We start from the raw sequence: 22,039 nt of genomic DNA, 5'->3' as shown, positions 1-22,039 counted from the left end.
ATCTATATCCAATTCCTTTTTTTATTCTATTTTTTCCTCTACTATATACGGTCTTTTAGGGTTACTAGACAGCCCAGTCAGTTTTGCATCGAGATATATTCCCGTTCTTTCTCTTTTTATTTCGGGAAGTCTCACCTCCACTCCAGTATAGCGCGAAGGCGCTATTTATCAGAGGAAGAATACCCTCGTATGGTTAATGAACCATTTAACTAACACAGATAAGAGTGATGATTCTTTTTCTAAAGAGTTAGAAAGTGATACTTTTTCTATGAGTTAGAAAGTGATACTTCTCCGTGCTTAGAGATTTACCACACTCAGTCTTCATTTTAAATTTTGTTACTTCTTGCTGTAAATAGTCTTTATTGTGTTGTTTTATTAATTTTAGACTTTATTGATGAATTTTACCAATTAAAACTTTGGAATAATTTGAATATTGCTTCCGAAAATTATTTTACATGATATGGAAATTTTTAAGTATATTTTCATGTAAAAAAAAGAAAAAACGTTATTAAGTGTAATTTTAACATACATAAGAGCTCAAGTAATAATCTAAAATGATACCAAAAATTACAAGGCTAGAAGTGAAACTTTTTTTCTCTGATTTTTTTAATAAAATTAGGCATAGCGATGCTAAACCTCCATCCTGTACGGTGACTGCCTTCTATTCCCTTCCGTCCCGCACGATCGTCTTAAACAAAGGTGCGCCGTCGCGAAAAGGTTAATGCTTTATTGACACATTATACGAGGAAAAATTCACTTGACAAGACACATCTTACACATTTAATTACATTCAACTACATTCTAAAGATAAAAGTAAATAAATCAGTTTTAAATTCAAGGGTTCACTCACACCCTCTATTGGCTGAGTTTGCAACATCCTCCTGGGCCAACAGTTCGTCAGGAGATGCAAATGTTCATTAAGTGTTGACTGAGAGTTCCAGAGGACATAACAGTTGCACGGGTCTCCTAATGATAGTTCCATTCAAAAGTCTCACGGTGCATGCACGGACATGACAATCACATCCAGAATGTAATTCAGTCACAATAAGCATTCACCATACAAGTCTAGGCGCATTGTCATCTTATTAAAACCACAGTTTTCTCTCGAAGTTCTATGGGCCGGTTTAATGATCGTGATTGGTGAGCTGACCTAAGCTCAAGAAGATATAATGCCTTCCATCTTTTCCAAATTCGATTAAGTAAATCTTCTTGGTATCTTCTCATTTTCAAAAGTTGAGATTCGGAGGAAGGAATTACTTTAATTACATTAATCACTTGAGAAAGAGTTAGTAATCGTCATCCAATCAACATATGTCCATGAGTTATGTTCATTTGGATCGCTGAAAGCATAAGTGAGAGGTCTAGAGTTGATAACTGCCTCTGTCTCTATCAATATAACTTCCAGTTCTTGAAATGAAACTGATGTTCATCCTAAGATTCTCTTTAGAGACATCTTAACTGACCTCACTAAGCATTCTCCAAAACCACCTCACACCAGGCGGCTCTTTCAACGATAAATTTCCATTTGATAAATAACTTCCCAAATAAATTTTGGACTTCTTCCCCTCTCATTTTCCACAGCAAATTCAATTCTCGGTTTGCCTTGTGGAATGCCTTTGCATTATCACTATAGATCACACTGCAAATGCCTCTTCTTTCAACAAATTTTCGAAAGGCTTGTAGAAATGACTGCGTGGTTAAGTCAAGAGTCAATTCAATGTATTGCTTTAGTTACTGCGCAAGTAAACAGCAGTACATAGGTCTTCTTCATAGTATCTCGATCTTTAATATATAATGGTCTTAAGTAATACAATCCAGTCATTTGAAAAGGATATGCCTCTGATATTATGTCAGCTGGCAATGGCGCAGTAATCTGAGTCACTGGCTTCGTTCGAAATTTCTGGCATAAAAGGCATTTATGTACAAACTCCTAATTCTTTGCCTGGCTCTTAAAATCCAAATTTTCTCTCTAAGATGAATTAGTGTTTCTGCTACACCTCCATGTCTTACTCTTTCATGGCAGTCCTTAATGATTAGATCAGATAAGTGACAAGCGCTTGGCAACAAAACTGGATGTGCTTCTTATTGTAAAATATTAGCACACTGAAAACGCCATCTGATTAAAATTATTCCTCTTTCATCTAGAATAGGGTTAAATTGCCTAATTATTAAATTTGCTGGCAATGGTCTTCCTTTAGTTAAAGCTAAATATTCTGTTGTTGTTACTAATCTCCATGCCTAGGAATATACTAGATGAGGGCCACGAGTCCATTCATCTTCAGAAAATCAAAAACAAGCTTAGGAGACTTGTCCTCAAGAGACAACTCCAGGAACTCAAGGATATGTGCCGGTGATCCCGGTGCATTTTGACATTTAGAAAAAATTGGGTGCATCTTGAGACCTCTCTCAAAAGTAAGTTCCTTCAGGTGTCCACTGAAGAATCAGGAAAGTGTTGTCTGAACACATTTATCGCAATCAATAGCAAGAGATCTTCCAGGACAATCAGCTTGATACCAGGGATGATTCGGGAAAACGAGCCAAATTTGCCTGTCTGCATGTCTTCTAATGGAATACAGTTCAAGATATGTCAATGAATTGGTAACTGGTAATGGTTCTTCAGAACCCTCCTTCACCAGAATGTCTGCCATTTCATTCCCCCATATGTAAACATGGGAAGGAATCCACTGAAGGTGCACTTCACAGAGGAACGAGACCTGCTTAAGCTTGCTAAGAATTGCAATTCCGGTCCTATCAACAACTCTTCACCATTTTGAAAGATATTGGATGGCACTACGACTGGCAGACAAAAAACCATACTGCCTTAAGATCTGTAAAGGACGAAACAGCATTTAGTTCCTCTTCGATGCGTATAAGCTCACTCTTAAAAACCTTGGCTATAAGCTCACTCTTACAAACCTAACTGAAGTCAGAATTTCTTTTCTTTATTTTAACAATATTTCCATTTGTGTATTTAATGACAACCCCACTACCGGAACAAGAGTCCTTGCTTTTACTCCCATCGGTATAAATAAGGGTAGCTTCAGAGGGAATTGCGTGTATAGTTCCTAAAGCAGATTGTCGTAACAGGGCCAGAATATCATTTTTCTTGGTAACTCGAGACAAAAGTTCCGCATGAAACTCGACTCTAGGGAGTCCCTCAGACGGATATAAACATTCTTTCAAGGAATGCTGCTCAGCATTAGGTCAATTATACCAGCATACTCAATTTGACTAAGTGGGCTATTTTAAGTCTTTGGTTATTACACCAGTGCCACGAATTCTGAAGTTCTATTTTTGAAGCCATAACTGAAAAGTTTATTATAATATTCTGCAAGGCCAGCATTTCTTCTTAGGCTAAGGAGTTGAAGGTCTGTTTTATACAATGCAATTTTATTCGGGCAACTGTTGTGTAAGCTAGTTATAATACGAGAAGCACTAAGTTGGACACTTTCCAGTTTCTGAAGGCTGGTAGAAGAGGCACAACAGTAAACGGGGAAACCATATTTCAAAATAGCTCGTATGATAGCTGAATGAGTAGTTCTCAAAGTGCAAGCATCAGCTCCCCAATCACGTCCCGAGATATACTTTAAAATGTTTTGTCCTTTTCTGCCCCTAAAAACCAGTGCATCCACATGTTTGTTACTAGTAATCTCTGGATCGAGACCGAAACCCAAATATTTAGGATGTTTGTCATACATAAGAGGCAAGTTTTTCATAAAAACTTTTGGATGATAATTATAAAACTTCCTATTGGTGGTAAAAAAACTAACAATAGATTTAGTTGGATTAAAACTCAAATTGTGGTCTTTCGAGAATTTCCACACTTCTTCAAAGATAAGATTTATATTGATCTCAGTTGAACTCACACCTGGGCCAGAGCTCCAAAGGGCAATATCATCCGCAAATAGCCCAACCTCACATCTCCTTGATATAATTGGGGTCAACACAGAACCCTGAGGGACGCCTTAGCTCAATTTAAAGGTGTTTGACATAGTGGAATTAAGCTTTACTTTTATGTCTATTTCTCAAGAAATCTGCGATCCAGGTCAAGGCTTTACCTCTGATGCCGAAGTCTTCATAGAGTTTAATAATTGGTTTATGTTTCCAGACACGGTCAAATGCCTTTGATAAATCTAGAAAAGCAGCCAAAGTATGATTGGTAGGTCGCTTGTTTTGGGCATCTCTAATCTTCTGGCTGAGATAAACCAATTGATTAGTGGTGCTATGGCCTCTTCTGAAACCGTATTGCTCTTTTGGTAGGAGGTCATGGGTATCCAGGTGGAAGAGCAACTGCCCCATAATCATTTATTCCTTGATTTTACATGCAATGCTGGTTAGAGCAATGGGTCTGAAGCTCCCAGGAGATCCACTGGTTTGGCTAGGTTTCTCAACAGGTATGATTGTGGCTCTTTTCCACTCTTTCAGAAGGCGTACAAGACTCTAAGGTTGATTCACTATATTCAGAAATTTCTTCCTTGCATGAATGCCAAGATGCCCAATCATCTGTCCATGGATGCCATCAGGTCCAGGAGTTTTGGTCAAGTCAAGATCCTTGAGTGCCACCTCTAATTCATACATGGAGAAGGATTTAAAGAAAAGGGGATTGCCCGAGACAGCACTACGACACCCATGTGCAAGATCTCTAGACCTTTTTGCCACTTTCTTATCAACCTCTGTAAAAGTGCTCACTTATCTTCTGGTAATGTGCCCCAGTGAGATCAGCCGCAGCTTTGTCGTCTATAGGGATGTTGCCATCCGAATCTAAAATAGTATTACATCTCTTTATCTGAGGTTGTTTACTGAGAATATTTTTGATCAATTTCCACAGTTTCGTGTCAGGTAATCTAGCATCAAGTCTCTCACATGTATCTATCCACTTTTTCCTCTTGAGCAACACAGAGATTCATTTTATTTCTGCATTAACTTTGTTCATCTCCGTCCTGTTTTGCTCTGTATTTTTGTTTTTCAATTCGTGTCGCAGGTTCTCTCTTTTCCGTAGCAGAGGCAGCAAAGCCAGCGAATTATGACAAAAGTAGGGATTAAAGAGCTTTACCTTTCCTCTAGGTTTAGTTCTTTTAGCTGCCTTGAAGAGCATGTGCTTAAAAGTAATCCAGTTAGTATCAAGGTCACTTGAGTGAATACTAGGTTCAGTAAGTGTGTCAACGAGATCAACAAAGGCCTTCCAGTTTGCCTTGACAAAATTTCAATATTTTTTTACAATTGAGGAAAGTACACTGTTTCTTCTTTATTTCAATTAAAGTTGGAGAATTGTCACTCCCAATATTCTTCATAACTGTCCAGGTGCAAATTGGACAAATCAAGGGCTTCAGACATGTTATAGCTGTAGGAAGAGTGTGTTGGAGTACCATCATTAAGGATCATGAAACCTGAGTCATCTATAGAATGAAGAAGATCAATTCCTCTCTGAACATCCCAACGCTGGATGCTTAGCATTTAAGTCACCCAGAAGTAGAGTATTTCCAGATAAAAGATTATGAAAGACTCCAGGCAGATTACCAGTGTTGGGTGTTAATGAATATTATTTGATATCACCAAGAGATGACGTAAAAAGTGCATCTGTTGGCTTACTTTATGCTTCCCCTTCTGAACACGTGACTTGAAATTCTATTCTTCTTGAAGGTAGAATTCCATGCACTACAATGCATAATTCGATTTAGATTCTTTGATGGAACTATTCAGTTCTTGCTCTTTCAGCCTTAATATTCGATTCAGGCATTTTAGCCTACATTGTATGTATGTAAATATTAAGTTTAATTAAAATTTATGTAAAACCCTCCAGGCCATGCATCTCAGTTTGGATTATGAGTGATTCGAATTTGATCTAAAACTTTCGTTACAAATGGTGCATCCACAGGGAAAAGAATCTGATTAATTTGAAATTTTGTATTTTTTGCCTCTTGGATTAGCTTTGTAAACGAACACCGCTAAGGTAAGTCTCCTTTGATAATTTATTAAAATGGAACAGAAGACACTAAATAAGAATCGAGCATATATACGTGCTTCTGTAACTAAATTATTAAAAATGTAGATGAGTATTTAAAAGAAGAAAAACAAGAAAAGTTAGAAAATTGTTTGGAATTGTTAAATAGGAAAGAAACGGATGATTTAAATGAAAATATACAAAATTTGATTGAAGATGAATCAAAATTAGAGTCAGATATTAACACTTCTATGGAATATAATGATAAAATAATAATAACGAAGTCTAAAATCAACCGTTATTTAAGGAAATACAATACTCAAAATGTCAACACGAATTTAAATAATTCACTTACAGAAGTTGAAACTGAAAGACAGATTGAAAGTAATGTGAAACTGCCCAAATTGTTAATTCACAAATTGGATGCAGACTATAATGATTGGATGAATTTTTGGAATTCATTCAAGGTCACTAATTCATGACAATGTTACACTTTCGAAGATCGAAAAATTTAATTATTTGAAAACTTATTTATGTGGAAATGCAGCATCAGCCATACAGGGTCTCTCAATCTCAGAGGCTAATTATGACTCTGCTACAGACATTCTTAAAAATAGATTCGGTTAAAGTGATCTTACACACATTTCACACAATACACACATTTCTAATCTCTTAAATTTAAATCCCATTCAAAGTTCAAATGAAGTGGCAAAATTGCAAAAATTTTATGATACAATTAACATTCAAGTCAGAAGCCTTTTAGCATTCGGGTGTGAAACCAGAAACATATTCCAACATGTTTATTCGAATTTTGATGAAAATTGTCCCAAACGATATACAGGGTTCATAGCCACATTTTAGTTAAAAAAATAAGCACCTATAAGCACTTTTCAATCACATTTTAAGAAAAAAAATAAGCACCTGCCTAATTACATCATACACAACTGCATAACCTTAAAAATTAGACTTGTAATTTAAAATATGAGAAATGAAGTACTTATTAAGAGAGAATAAGCATTACCTCAACCATAGAAAATAATTACTTTTTTTGGTTTTTAATTTTAAATAATAGTTCAATTTACAGAACTAGTTTACAATGAGAGGGAAAAAAAACTATGAAGAACTAAACTATATTACAAGATTTAATGATGAAATTTCAGTTCAAAATAGAGAAAATAAATAATAATAAAGCATATTTATCGTATTCGCTTGGAACCTAATATTAAATACAATTTATTTTCCCACTCATATTGCTATTTAAATAATTAAAATCTAAATTCTAAACATTTTCTAAATTTTCATTGTATATCAGTTTTCTCTTAACAGATATTGCAAGCAAAGTAATTTAAGTAAAAAAGAGGAACATTTCTGAAATCAGAAGACAGAAATTTGCTTCATGCAGTCATCTTTAACAGTAAAAGCTTAACTAACTCGCATACTTGGAAATTGGCGAATATTCGGACAGTCGAGCGTAACTTGGAGGAGCGGGGGGGGGGGGGGGTAGACTGTAGCCGCTCTTTAGATTTTTCCTCTAAATAAATGCTTTTGACATTTCAATATGTGCATCATATAAAAATAAGCCAACCAAACTAAAAAATATTCCGCTTAGTAAGGACAGTAAAACTCTTTTAAGTGCTCATAAACAAATCTCGGACTGAACATCAAAATTAATTATCTCTGCAAAATATCGCAAACGTTATTGCCCAATACGTGCGTCGTAATTCTTCCCTACGTGATATTACGCAATCGGAATCAACAACTGCTGGTATTGAGAGAAAAAAGAACTAAATAACTGGAGTGTTTTTCATTTTAATTTTCAACAGACGGTGTTAAAATTCCAGAATAGAATCATTCTTCGCTTGGGTTGGTAGACCGCAGAACTTTTAGTCCTATTCAATCCAGATTGGAAAGTGACCCCTCCCCCCCAAAAGAAAGGTCTGTTGCTTGTTTTGCAGCGAACTGTAACAGTTTCAATATTCAAGATTTTGCGGAGAAAGGGGAGACCTCCCAACCTTCGTACTGTTTAATGTATTGGCCAAAAAAAATGAAACTATTTTGACTATTCGATTACTTTCCATTTATTTAAGCCATTCCGAATATTATTCCTTAGAAAGCTAATCTGTGTTAAAACACAACCATTTTTGGAAGTTTACTATACTTCAGCAGTTACTGCAACTATGTTGTTATAAACATTCATACATATGCTCATAATATAAGCATAACGATCATAATAAACACGAATATGAACTGACCAAGCAGAACGAGAATGCAAATCTTTTTAAGATCTTGATATAAATTCAAACGTGTGTAGTATTTGGGTGGGAGGAAAAGAATGTCGAATATAGCGGAATTTTCTACTGCTTTCGCAATTCTTTGACCAATAGAACGACGGGCACCTGTCTGTACTCTTCGTGCACACCAAAGGTTATGTTAATGCAGAGAAAGGGGGAAAAGCTATTTCCGGGAGTATGACTCATCTGACATTCCATATTAGGAAGAAAAGTTGTTTATTTAATTTCGGCTTTGTTACGGCAAAAATAGCACATTCATAAAAAAAAAAAAAAAAAAAAAAAAAAAGCACTTAAAGCAAAAAATAAGCACTAAAAAGAAAAAAAATAAGTGCTTTAAAGAAAAAGTAAGCACCTATAAGGGCCTTTATATTTTATTTTCAAATATAAGGACTTATAAGCACTTATAAGGACAGCTACGAACCCTGATATAACTTTAGAATTTCATCGTATAAATACTGGAAATCCCTCAAACTATGATTTAAACAAATTTCTAGACTTTCTCCGATTAGAAATAGAATTGCAAGAAAAAATTAATTCCACATCCTTTCTACGCAAGTCAAAACTGGAAATGAAAAATATTAACAGATATCCACCGATGCCAAAACATAAACAAACTGTCACCACACATGAATTTATGGCAGCCGCGGCATCAAATCGAAACTGCATTTTTGTTTTCAAAACCATGACTCAGAATCCCATTTATGCTTCCACAGTTAATGAGAAGAGAGATATTTTGAAGAACCAAGCACGGTGTTTTCTTTGTCTTGCACCTAAGCAGAAAATTTCACAATGCCGGCATTGTCAAACTAAAGTTTATAAAATTTGCAAAGATAAACATTTGGAAGCCATATGTTTTAAATCCAGTTCGATAGTTAAAAATACTCCAAGTGATAAAAAGGATAGTATATTTTTTTCGAGAAATGATACACAAATTAAAAAACAAAAAGAAGAGATTGTTTATGCTGTTTCGCATAGCGTAAATAACACAATTCTTTTACAGACTTGCACGATAAAGGTTGAAACAGCTAAGGAAAAGATGTTTGCCAGACTTCTCTTTGATAGTGGAAGCATGAAAAGTTTTGTGCTCGCGACTTAGCGGACAGATTAAACCTCGAAGTCATAAGAAAAGAAAAATTGACTGTCTACACTTTTCGGAATACTTCACCCATTGAAAAAAATTATGACATAGTTAAATTAACTTTAGAGCATGGAAGTTCTCCCGATTCTAGAATAGAAGTTGAATTATTAGTAACCGATCATATATCAGGTACAGATATTCCTTCTCCTAAATCATAAGAAATTAAGCAAAACAGACAATTAAAAAATTTGATGCTCGCAGATTTTCCTGATTGTAAAAAACCCATTGCCATTCTAATTGGAGCAGATTATTATTACAATATAGTAATGTTAAATATTTAAGCAAAAATCTTGTTGTAGTGGAAACTATTTTCGGCTGGTGCCTACATGAACGAAAAGGTAATGATGATGTCTCTTTAGCTTTCAAAGTAGTTGTAGGGGAAGATTTGATTTCCAAATAAGAAAATTTTGGGACTTGGAAAACTCAGGACTTATTGATAAGAGGGAAAACTTCGATTCAACTGCAAATGAAGTTGTCGAATATTTCGAATCAAATATAACATATGAAAATTCTCGCTACGAAGATAGATTGCCTTGGAAACAGGACACATCAAATCTAAATAATAACAGGGAAATCACGAAACAAAGATTTAATCGACTTAGAAAACGATTTTAAAAAAATTGTAATATATTTTCCGAACACAGGAACGTATTGAGAGATCAGTTAAAACAAAATATTATTGAACCAGTTACAGAAATTTCAAATGAAGAGGATGTCGTTTCAAATGAAGATGATGTTTATTAATTTCACGCTGCTCTGCAGGGGAGGAAACGTTGTGGCGCGCAATGAACAGGAAGTTGATCTGTCAGCACTAACCTCATCTTCAGAGCAGATGTTTTTATTTTATCCGGCTTATAATTCCTTACTAAATCTAGTGTTTTACTTACCACATAGGGAAGTTATACGCGAGGATCGAGCTACAAGTAAATTATGTATTGTTTATGAAGCATCATCGCATGCCTCAGGATCCATTTCATTAAATGACTGTCTACATGTTGGGCCAAAGTTATACCCTGAAATATTTGAAATATTGTTAAGATTTTGGTATAATCCAATAGCTTTCACCGCAGATATAAAACACAAAAATATATATTAAAGCCTTTTTACAGATTCTCATATATGAAAAGGATCAGGACGCAACCAGGTTTGTTTCCCGAATTCCCTAATGATGAAACCATTTCTCCTGACATATATAGGTTCACTAGAGTTTTATTCGGAATAAATAGTAGTCCATTTCTATTAGCCGCTACCACTAAACATCATCTGAAAAAATATAATAAACTTTATTCTACAATGGTTCCCTTTTTGAATGAGAACGTATATGTAGATGACATGATTGGAAGCCAACTGACGATCAATGAAGCATTAACTACGAGTCTAGAATCGGTCCAAAAACAGTATAAAGTCTTTAATCCAGACGTCCATAATCCGGACCTCAAAGCTACAAACTTTCTGTGCATGCGCATAATACGTTTACGCATGCACGTTTAATGTATAACAGATGGTATAAGCTAGGATAAAATTATCTAATTATCTATTTCAGTTAATGTTACAGATTGCGTTGTTCCTTAATCTTCTAAATGGATCCGGCTTATTATTTTTTGCAGACTGTTAGAGCAATTTTATAAAAAAGTAAGCTTGAACTTTCGATTATGTCAAAAAGAATTTCCAATTCTGGAGCTGCCAAAGGATCTACAAAGCAAAAGCACGTTTCGATGTCCATTAAACAAAAAGTGGAATTGCTGCAAAAAATGGATAAAGGCATGAAGAAAGTGACAGAGAGGCGATTAGTTTCTCTAACCATTCCGAAATCTGTTTATTAATTTCACGCTGCTCTGCAGGGGAGGAAACGTTGTGGCGCACAATGAACAGGAAGTTGATCTGTCAGCACTAACCTCATCTTCAGAGCAGATGTTTTTATTTTATCCGGCTTATAATTCCTTACTAAATCTGGTGTTTCGTCTCGATGTACTCCAATATGATTTAAATCAATTTCCTTGTCATTAAAAATATTACGAATACACATCAAGTAGTTTTCTGGTTGCAATTTTCTAATTTCGACTACGTGTAATGTATGCTTTACACATGCACGCGTTGAAAGAAATGTTTAATAAAGTAAACAAATAAATATTAAGCTTTTTTTTTTTGTAAATTTCATAATTAGAACATAATTGCTCTTTATTTCATTAATTACGGTTTCATATTTTTAATTGTATAATTTCTGCATGCCATCTTACCAGATTTAAATTGAAGATCTGTAATTTGGAAAAACCACCAATCCAGAATCGCCGAAGTCCCGACAAGTCCGAATTAAAGACTTTATACTGTATTTAAGGAAGCAAGCATGCAGCTTCACAAATGGCATAGTAACTTGAGACAACTACATGAATTGTAGGTAAAGCAGGGTATCATTCCAGATGAAAATCCTGAAGATTTTAAAAGAGAAAATTTCCCATTTAAGGTCTTAGGTATGGCATGTAATAATTCAAAGGACTTACTGTATTTTGATGTTCGAAACCTGTCGTCTTTCACATCTAAACCAATAGAAACAAAATGATTTCTTCTACAAGTGTTGGGTCGGATATTCAACCCGATTGGAATTTTAGGACCTTTCACTGTTAGAATAAAGTGCTTAATACAGAAGATTTGGTCATCACAAATAGATAGGGAAGAACCATTGCCTGAAGATATGTTCTCTGAATGGAGAAAGTAGTGTGAAGAGCTACCTCAAATGGCTGAATTCTCCATCTCTCGTTACCCTTTTGTGCACTCGAACTTTAATGTCGAAAATCACGAATTACATTGCTTCTCAGATGAAAGTGTCAAAGCCTATGGTACAGTCGCATATTTACGTTTCATGACAAATAATAAAGAAATCAAAACGAACTTTGTCTCTTCTGAAAATAGGGTAGTCCCACTAAAACCCCTTACTTTACTGAGGTTAGAATTAATGGGGACATTATTATCAGTTAAGTTAGTCAGCAATATTCTGAAAGCACTTAAATTGAAAATTCCGTGTTATTTTTGGACAGACTCAACAATTACTTATTTTTGGATCCAAAAACAACCTGAAGTATTCAAACCCTTTGTCAAGAATCGTGTCGAAGAAATACAAAAATTGAGCTCACCTCAAAGTTTGGCATTATTGTCCAGGTGTTGAAAACCCTGCAGATCTCGTACCTCAAGGAACGAAGATTTCCAAATTAATAAACGAGCCCATTTGGACGCAAGGTCTCCAGTGACTTTAACTCCCTCACAAACTTTGGCCAAGATTAGATATTAAAGAAACAATTGATGAAAACAAACTGGAGAACTGAAAGGGATCCGGTGATATACATCAACTTGAATGTACAATCAATAAAAGTACAGATGATCTTTTCGACATATCAAAATATTGCAAATTAGAGGTGTTTAAGAGTCACTGCTTGAACAACACGTTTCATTAGAAAATTAAGAAAAACTAGCGACATTCAAGGAACTCTCACAGCTGAAGAGTTACAAGAAGCAGAAAATTTCTGGATAACACCACAGCAAAAGAAGTTTTTTTACCGAACAATATAAATCCCTCAGTAATTCGGTTGCAAAAAATTCTCCTTTGTACAATTTTCTTCCTTACATTGATGAAAAAGAAAACATGAGGTTGAGAGGAAGATTGGAATTTTCTGACTTCTCACTAGATAATAAACATCCAATAATCCTACCTAAAAATTCCCGACTGACAATACTAATTGTACGCAAAGAACATGAGAAGATAATACATGGAAGAATTGCTGCAACTTTAGCTAAAGTCAGATCATGTTTCTGGATTCCTAAAGAACGACAGTTGGTAAAAAAAACATTAAAAGGTTTTTTGATTTGTCCAAAATATTTAGCTAAACCAGCAGACCAGATTACAGCACCCTTACCTAAGGATATAATCCAAAAATCACCTCCATTTGCAATTTGTGGCATTGATTTCGCCAGACCAGTTTACGTAAAAAATTCTAAAGACACTTGAAAATCCTATATTGTTTTGTTCGTTTGTGCAGGGACCTGAGCTGTACACTTAGAACTTGTATCAGATATGTCAACAGAATCCTTTTTACTTGCATTTCATAGATTTTTGAGCAGAAGAGAAAACTGTATAATCATCTACTCTGACAATGATGCATAATCATCTACTCTGACAATGAAGAAGACAAAGAAAGAACTTGAGAATTTTTCAAAAGTTTTAAAAGATGACAAATTCAAGAGTTTCATTGCCAAAGAAAGAATCCATTGGAAAATTATAATCGAACAAGACCTATGGTGGGGAGGGTTTTATGAAAGACTTATCAGATCTGTTAAAGAATGTTTAAGAAAAATCGTAGGAAAAGCATTGTTGACCTTCGAAAAAATGGCCACACTACGTGTCGAAGTGGAGTCAGTTCTTAATTCACGACCTCTAAGTTACATTTACAATGACAATGACGAACCACAACCCTTGACTCCAATGCACTTCCTAAACATTGGACAAACTGATTTGAAGTATCTTTTGACTTTTGCTAGAATCATTGGTAGCGAAACGACAAAAGAAATGCTGTTAAAAAGAAAGCATAAGAGAATTGCTGTTAAAACAGTTGTGGTGCAAACGGAAGCAACAATATTTATTCGATCTTAGAACTGCTCATTTCTTGAAGAATCCGAAACTTCAACCAGAACTAAAGGTAGGAGATGTTGTTTTAATTGAAGAAGATAATAAAAACAAACTGTTATGGGAACTTGGTAGAATCATAAAAACTATTCCTGGATGTGATGGTAAAGTCTGATCATTCGAACTAGAAATTGGTAATGGGACTTTAAAACGTACCGTCCAACATCTATATCCTCTTGAACTTTAAAAAAAAATTGAACTTGAACTTTTTTTTTATGTGCATTTTCCTTCTTTTTCCTATTAATGATTAAACTGAATATCGTTAGTTAAGTTTGTTTAGTTCAGTTGAAAATATTTTAACAAATTTAGTTCATTTATTAGTTATAACATTTATTATTTGATACATTTTGTGTATAACATGTTTTGTAATTGAAGTGTTTGACTAATTAGTATTTTTTTCTCAATAATTTTTATTTGGTTTAATTTTAGTATACGGTACACTTTACATGGTTATGTAAATAAAATCAATACGAAAATAATTACAACAAAAATATCAGGCTTTTAATATCTGAAAATTAATATTCATTACATATTTAATTTGAAAATTATACAGCACATAGGTGGAAGCAGTGCTTGAGTTTCAAAAAAACTCAAGCACTGCTTTAAAGTTTCACTCTGAAAGCATTATGGGCGCGAGAAACAAAAAGCGAAACTACTGCCCATAATATTACGGATTGCACGTATTACACGATTAAGGAAAAATTAAAAAGTTTAGAAACACATTATCATATTAACAACAATTTAACGAAAAATGTAGACAAAATAAAACAATTACATACTTGCAAGCCTGCTCTAGCAGACCTAGATATTGCTTTTGCTTTTGCCTTTCCGGAATCTTTACCAGCTTTACCCCCGGCCTGAAAATAAACAAAGAGAGAAAAGAAAATGCTACGATTAACATATTTCATTAAGCAACTTATATAACACCATAAAAAGTTAAACAAGCATTTTACCATAATAAAGACTGAAATGCAAAATTATCTTCGAAATGTTTATGTACAAATTGGCGCGCAATAAAAATTCAGTACACAAACACGAAAAATTTTGTAATCAGAACAACGCTAGCAGGGTACTGCCAACAATTTGACAGAAATTCTGCGCATGAGTTAACTACTAAGGGGCGAATTCAAATGCAACGCTCTGATAAATTGCAAATGTTAGCTCGCAAGAGGCGTTCCTGCTATCCTCTGCTAAAGTCGAATTCAAGTGCAACGCTTTACCGCTCTGGTAACTGATGACGTCAAAATTGCAATGGGGAGCTGGTTTGCTCTCGTGCCAGGAGAGCTTGTCCGATAAACTACATCAATATCCAATGAGACTGCGTGTCGATGTAAACAAAAAACATCACTTCCCATGATTTCTCTGAGCTTATGGTCAAGTATTTACTGCGTTGTAGTGTGGTGTAACGAATTGTTCCAGTCCTGAAAACGAATGTGTACAACATGTATTTAATGTGTACAACTTTATTTACTTTATCCTATCGAAAATTCCCTCCAAAGTAATCTAGAGCAACAGGTGTGTGTAAAATATATTTTACTTTTCAGACAAAAATCCTTGCTTTTTCAAATATAAACGACATTTTTTCCCCATTATCAAATTACAGCATTTGGTTTTAATTCTTCTAATAGTAAGTTTAATTTAAAATTAAAATTTTTGTTATATTTTTATTGTTTAATGCAGATGCATGATTCTTCAGTGACAGTAGGCATGTTTACTATATGAAAATTAACTAGTTCTTGAATTATATAGTAATCAATAAGCCCATCTATCTACAAGCAGATAAGCCTGCTGAACACCGCTATCCCAGTCTCTCTTTACATCCAGGTGAAAAAGCTGGCTGCATGAGTGTTTTCTTCATTTTTTCAATGTATAACATGAATACTAAGTTTTCCTTAGTCTTCCACGCAGGCATTCCTTCCCTTAGACATTCATTATGTGATGAAACAGTTAAGAGCAATTTTTAGATTTATATTGTACATCGTTGGGAAAATATAAAAATGAAATTAAAGGTATTTCAATGTAATACAATAAATAAAAAATTATATGAAACCCTGATAATTCTAATGTGATATTAATGTAATATATACATCCAGAGTAAAGGTTAATTTATAAATTATGCTTTGTGTTCTGCTCATTATATTGTGCATTTACAGTACACTTTCTGCTTCTTAAGTGAAAGTTTGGACCCATTCTCATTTGATATCAGTTATGTTCAGATTTATTTATTTCATAAAATTTCAAAAAACAATTTTTGGTTATTAAAAGCTACAAGTGCAGAAACAAAAGCTTAATTTCTTTACTGTAACTGTGTCATGCTTCTCTGCTGATAATGAAAGTCGTCTTTTAATAAGATTTCTTTCATTGCATATATTAATTATATCCTTTACCATACTGGTTGCAATCTTTCATTGTGCATTCTTCAATATTTTTTGGTACTTACGTATTAACACAAACACCTGGATCAGTTTGGTGGTCTTTATAAATGAAAAGAGAAAAATACTTATCAGGAGAAGTATGTTGTTTTTGCAGCTTGCTTTTAGCATAACCAAACTATCAATATTTATCTAAGTTGGCCAAATGTTATCAACATATCAAAGGAAAAAACATTTAACAAATTTTAAAATACTAATTTGAATTATTAAATAAAAATTATATGATAGTTTAAAAAAAATACATTTAGAGAATTACATAAACTTGATACTGCATGCCTTGTCTATGTACCAAATTCATCTAATAGTTGTTTCCATTAGAAATTTTTGTACTAAAATGTTCTATTCCTGCAGAACTTTTAACACAGCTTCGTCTTTTGATGGTAAGCTCCACAAGCAGTATTTTAAATCTGAAATTAATCTAAAACAACTATTCGTATCTAAAATCCATTGGAACTTGAAATACAACATAAGAAACACATATGAAAATGGTGACATTGCTTGAATGAAAAATTGTCATGAGCATGTTACCTGAAAAATTTTGATACATAATCGTTGTCAGAGTTTGGCACATTTTTGAAAATTTGGTAACTTTTATTAAGGTGGTTTCAATAATATGCAAATATCTTTTATTCTTATGATTGCTTCATTGTATACTTTTTAATTGTCCCTAGAGTGTAGCACAATACCACAAGTTTTCCAGCCAAATGCGGTATGCATTTCAAGTTTCTATACATTTATATAAATTTTAAGAGAGTAAAATATTGACAAAAACTGCATTAAGTTTTCAACTCTTGTTTCGTTTTTCATTAAAAATTTGCTACCATTATGTATAATTCATTATTTTTTAATGTAAATGTTTTTAAGTATTTGTAGGATAAAGGCAAATTACACTTATTCATTCTTTCTTTGATGTAATACATGTAGCTCTTTACCTCAAATCAATGTTTGTCAAATTATTATGCATAAATTAGAAGTATGCATGTTTTTCTTAAGTCAGTTATGTTTCAGGAACTATCTTTAATGAATTGTATAGAAAATTGTGGATGAGGTGTTAGGTGTACAGGAACGTGGTATATTATAAACATGTATAGTATCTCATACTATATAAACTCATAACTTTGATTATGCAGTATGCTTTGTATATTATTTCTGAAAGCATATATATTTCAATCAAGATTGTTGAGTAAACTTTTCTTGCTTTATGCTATCTCTGAAAGCATGTATATTTCAGTCAAGATTGTTGAGTAAATTGTGCTTATTTTATGCTTTTTTCTTTTTTACATTAGAAAATTCCACACCTTTATCACGAGGTAATCTGCAATGGCATTTAGGAATGACAAGTTTGTATCTATTACATAAAATCTAATGTTTTCTGCATTCTTCTTTTCCTTTTCCTCCCAACAGAAAAACTTTAATGGTATAAATCAGCGGTTTTCAACCTTTTGACTATAGTGTACCATCTAAGCAAAAACTGAAAAACATTAATACTACCACTAATTTTACAATGATTATTTTTCAATTCATCAATAGAAATATTAAAAACATATATATATATATATATATATATTGCCATTTGCACACTCTTTGTATTAAATATGTACATATAAAAAACAGATTAAAAACTGATGATTACTTAATTATCAAAATTAAATTTAATTAAATTAATTATTCACTTGATTATCAAAATTTCAGTTCCAATACTTTAATATTTAATTTCTTTATGTCTGCTCTTATTTCATTTAATGGTAAATTAGGATCCACTTTTTATTTTGGTGAGTATTTATATTTCAAATTTAACATGGAAAAAATACTTTTTCACACAAACAGGTTGTGCGAAAAGACAATACAAATTTGATAGCTTTATTTGAAATGCCTTTAAATTCTTTTTTTCGGTTCAGCCAAAAGTTAACAAGTGTGTCATTTTCCAAATCTTCAAGTCAATTTCGATCGAAGGAAATTTCTATTAACTATTCTTTTCTTTATGAGATTTTTGAATTTCATAGTTAAAAATATTTTGTTTCTTTGCATACCACCGGCTGAGAACCGCTGGTATAAATTAATTATAACAGATGTAAATTAATATTTCTCATACAAAAGAGTTATTTCAATTCTTTATTGCGAACATTATATACAGAGTATGTCTTTTATTAAGAACAAGATTTTAAGAATTTAAAATAATAATCATTAAATCCTCTTGATCTATAAACAGTCTTAAAAATTATAAAGGAAAAAAAATTGAAAGTTAAAGAAATCAATATTATGAATTGTTCCTTTTTAGAGAAGTTTCATTGTTTAATTAATTATAAAAAGTGTTTTACATTATGAAATATAAAAATTAAGAATATTTGAATTTGAATGAATATTTTAAAATTTTCTCTCAGATAGAAGCTCAACTATTCGAAGCAGAAGACCGAAGAGAAAAAAGGAAGAGAGATGATATTACAGCTGCAGAAAAGGAAATAATTGAAATGCAGAAGAATATATTAATGTACTGTGTGAAATATGTGACTTGTATAAGCAATCAGTTGCAAATCAGTCTGCTGTCATAGAAAATCAAAATATAATTATTAATTTATTAAAAAAATAAATCATGCATTTCAAATATTACAGTGTTTTCATTCTTGTATGAATTTCTGCAGTGTGGTATTCATATTTTAATTGTAAAATTTACTACTTTCTTAATTTTATAAAATTTTGTGATTATAAAAATTATTTAAAAGAAATTCACAGATCCATTATATGACATAAACATTATAATAATTCTAATACCACTATTATAAGTCTCGTGAAAATATTTATGCATTTTACACAGCAATTATCTTTTTCCTGGAGGAAAATGGGAATAAGATCTGTAAGAATCTTTAGTCAATGTATTACAAATTTTAATTTTCAGATATAACACGAAATGAATTAAATTGTTTTTCAATTACGTTAATAAGTTATATGAATGATATGTGGTATTAAAAATTTCATTTCTTTTTATCATTGAAGAAATAACATTCGATATCCTACAGCTCCATAACAATGGCAGATAAAATTGACATTCTAATTTCGAACTTCTAAAAATATAGAGATGACAACTATTAAAGTATGCCTAATGTCTAGTTTACAATAACAATGTTGAGTCGCGTACTAAAAATTAAGTGAATCAAACTGTATTTATCTTCCCCCTTCTCTTTTTTTGGCTGAAAAACAATTTATTATACACTCATGATTTTACTTAAATGTATTTCTTTTAATGGCAAACCCACTGAGGTAAGTATGCAGTAAGTTATTATAGTGAATGCGTAATGATGATACAAATCTAAATTCAGCAAACAATCTTTCCCTTACTTTAATGTTTTCAAATCTAGAATTAAAAGAAAAATGTATGTTCTTTAAATAATACAAGAGGATATGGAGGCATAAATCATAGGCTGCTTATCCTTTACATATTATGCTAATCAGGAATTGGAGCAAAACCCTGCTTAATCGAAGAATACACTCACAGGAATGGTGGAGGAAAATTGAACTGTCCAATATTTGTTTTGCCCACCCCCAAGAAGACATAAACAGTATAGAGTAAACATAATACATAAACAGTATAGAGTGAAATGTTTTTAGGAAATACATTTAAATATCTTTGACAGAATATGTCAGTTTTAATTTATACTATAATAAATAAGCATGAAGTTCTTATGCTATTAAATGTGTATTGTCACATGGAAATTTTCTATCTTGTCCCACGGAAGGGGATGAAAGGGAAACATTTGACTTTTTGGAAGAAACTGAATTTTGGTGCAGTAAATTTTATTGCTAAGTTTAAGATAAATTAAGTGCAATGCTAATTTATAGTGACTTACTATTGTAAATCATGACTGGCATACCAACACTAAAATATATATATATCAAGCCTATTAAGTTATTTCTGGTAATCAAGAGTTTTTAAACATAAATGATGGAAACAAGAAATTCAGAGGGAAGAACAATAATAATAAAAGTTGTCAGTATGCATTTGAAATCAGGACTAATAAAATTATTTAGGATTACTATAATAAATTAAAATCATTTAAGATTGTGCATTTAGTTACAGGTTTAAATATAAACCATGGCTTGTGGGTCCCCAAGAATATATTATGAAAGTAATTTTTTTCATAATATATTCTTTATTATTCATGAAGGGGGTTTCACCTTTGCCAGAGTTTCATTGTTGCCCACTTTGGGTTTTTATTATCGAGTTTCAAAATTTAAAGATAATTCATTGTGCAATGCAATTTTAACATGCACTGACTGAAAACTTTCTGAAGGTACCAACTCATCATCTTCAAACACATCAATCTCAGGATTTTCAACACAATACCTTAAGCATATATTATGTAAAATGGCCACCAGATATGACCATTTTACATATTTTGCTTTGTGAATACAATAGGTTCCACCAGTATCGTGCAGTACCCTAAACCTTGATTTGATCTCTATAGCTGCACGAACTTTTCTGTGCTTCTCATTATAGAGATATTCCCGTGATAAAATGGGAATATAATCCACTATCTCCCAAAGATATGCACGATGCGACAAAATTCTATCTAGATTTTGTTTCAGTCCACTCCATATAAAATGCATCATGAGTATTGCCTGGCCATTGTCCTATAGCATAGAAGAACCCTCAGACCAGCATTCCATACCTAGAAAAACATAAATACTAAGTCAAAAGAAAGTTTCATCTGAAATTTTAATACACAGATTTTTAACATTAAATATAGTGGACATATTAATAAATCAGTCTTTTTAAGGAGTTTACTTTCCATTTTTAACAAAAATATGTCACTGTTTCTCATTATTAAAAAATATGCAATAAAACATTAAAACACCCACACACACGAAAAAAAAAAAAAATTACAGCTACCCATTTTTCATTAAATTGTAGTTATTATAGTAAATAGGTAATTCTAAAATTTATTTAATATTTTGTATTATTTAATATCTATACTTCACTATAATTATAGTATAGATAGCTTTTTGTTATTATTATTTGAATAATAATGAAACATTCTTGCAGTAATTTAAAATGACTACAATGTTATACTTATTATCATATATTTCTTACCTTTTCACCATTAATGAAAAATTTATTTTTCCAGATAATAAAGACAAAACAAAAATTAATATCACCACACTCGCAACATCTGCAGTTTCATTTGTATGTAACCCAAAATAATTTTTGGTAAGCTAGGTAGAATCACATTCGTGATTGCACTCCAGTTCTTTTACAGCTGGTCGAAAGAATTAATATCTACTGTATGTGGAAATAGCGAACAAAACAGTAAGAAATTGGAACAATTACCTGTGGACAACTTGTAATATTAGCATTCTAAAATGAGCTTTTGGTAAAATTTGGCCGCAAATAAAACAGTAGTAATGAACGAATGTTTTTTCACGAAGTGGGTCCAATACTTTCACAGCAGGGTTATTTCATGTATTCTGCAGAGAGACTGATGTATGGTTTGTTGTAACTGCTGTATACAAATGTCTGGCTCAGAATTCCACAGCAGTAATTAGCACAACTTTTATGGTTGATGGTATAAT

General features: G+C 32.6%; 1 protein-coding gene and 1 long non-coding RNA gene across 2 annotated transcripts in view; one reads left to right on the top strand and one right to left on the bottom strand.

The window, feature by feature from the left end:
- LOC118181524 (histone H2A.V) overlaps positions 1-15,152 on the bottom strand; it is a 51,049-nt gene extending 35,897 nt beyond the window's left edge. Inside the window, exons 1-2 of the mRNA XM_085820656.1 lie at positions 14,996-15,152; positions 14,822-14,899 (exon numbers count right to left, since the gene is read on the bottom strand). Coding sequence (XP_085676782.1) covers positions 14,822-14,899; positions 14,996-14,998 — 81 coding nt within the window. The 5' untranslated portion in view covers positions 14,999-15,152. The remainder of the gene's footprint in view (positions 1-14,821; positions 14,900-14,995) is intronic.
- A 265-nt stretch (positions 15,153-15,417) lies between these two features.
- On the top strand, positions 15,418-19,078 carry LOC118181526 (uncharacterized). Its single transcript, XR_015042170.1, has 2 exons — positions 15,418-15,557; positions 18,856-19,078. It is a non-coding gene; the product is annotated as an uncharacterized LOC118181526 (long non-coding RNA).
- Positions 19,079-22,039: the final 2,961 nt, after the last annotated feature.

Source organism: Stegodyphus dumicola, chromosome 7, assembly GCF_044657685.1.
Source record: "Stegodyphus dumicola isolate Sdum_Otavi_A_Nest chromosome 7, ASM4465768v1".
Taxonomy (NCBI): Eukaryota; Metazoa; Arthropoda; class Arachnida; order Araneae; family Eresidae; genus Stegodyphus; species Stegodyphus dumicola.
This window is presented reverse-complemented; position numbering and strand designations above follow the sequence as displayed.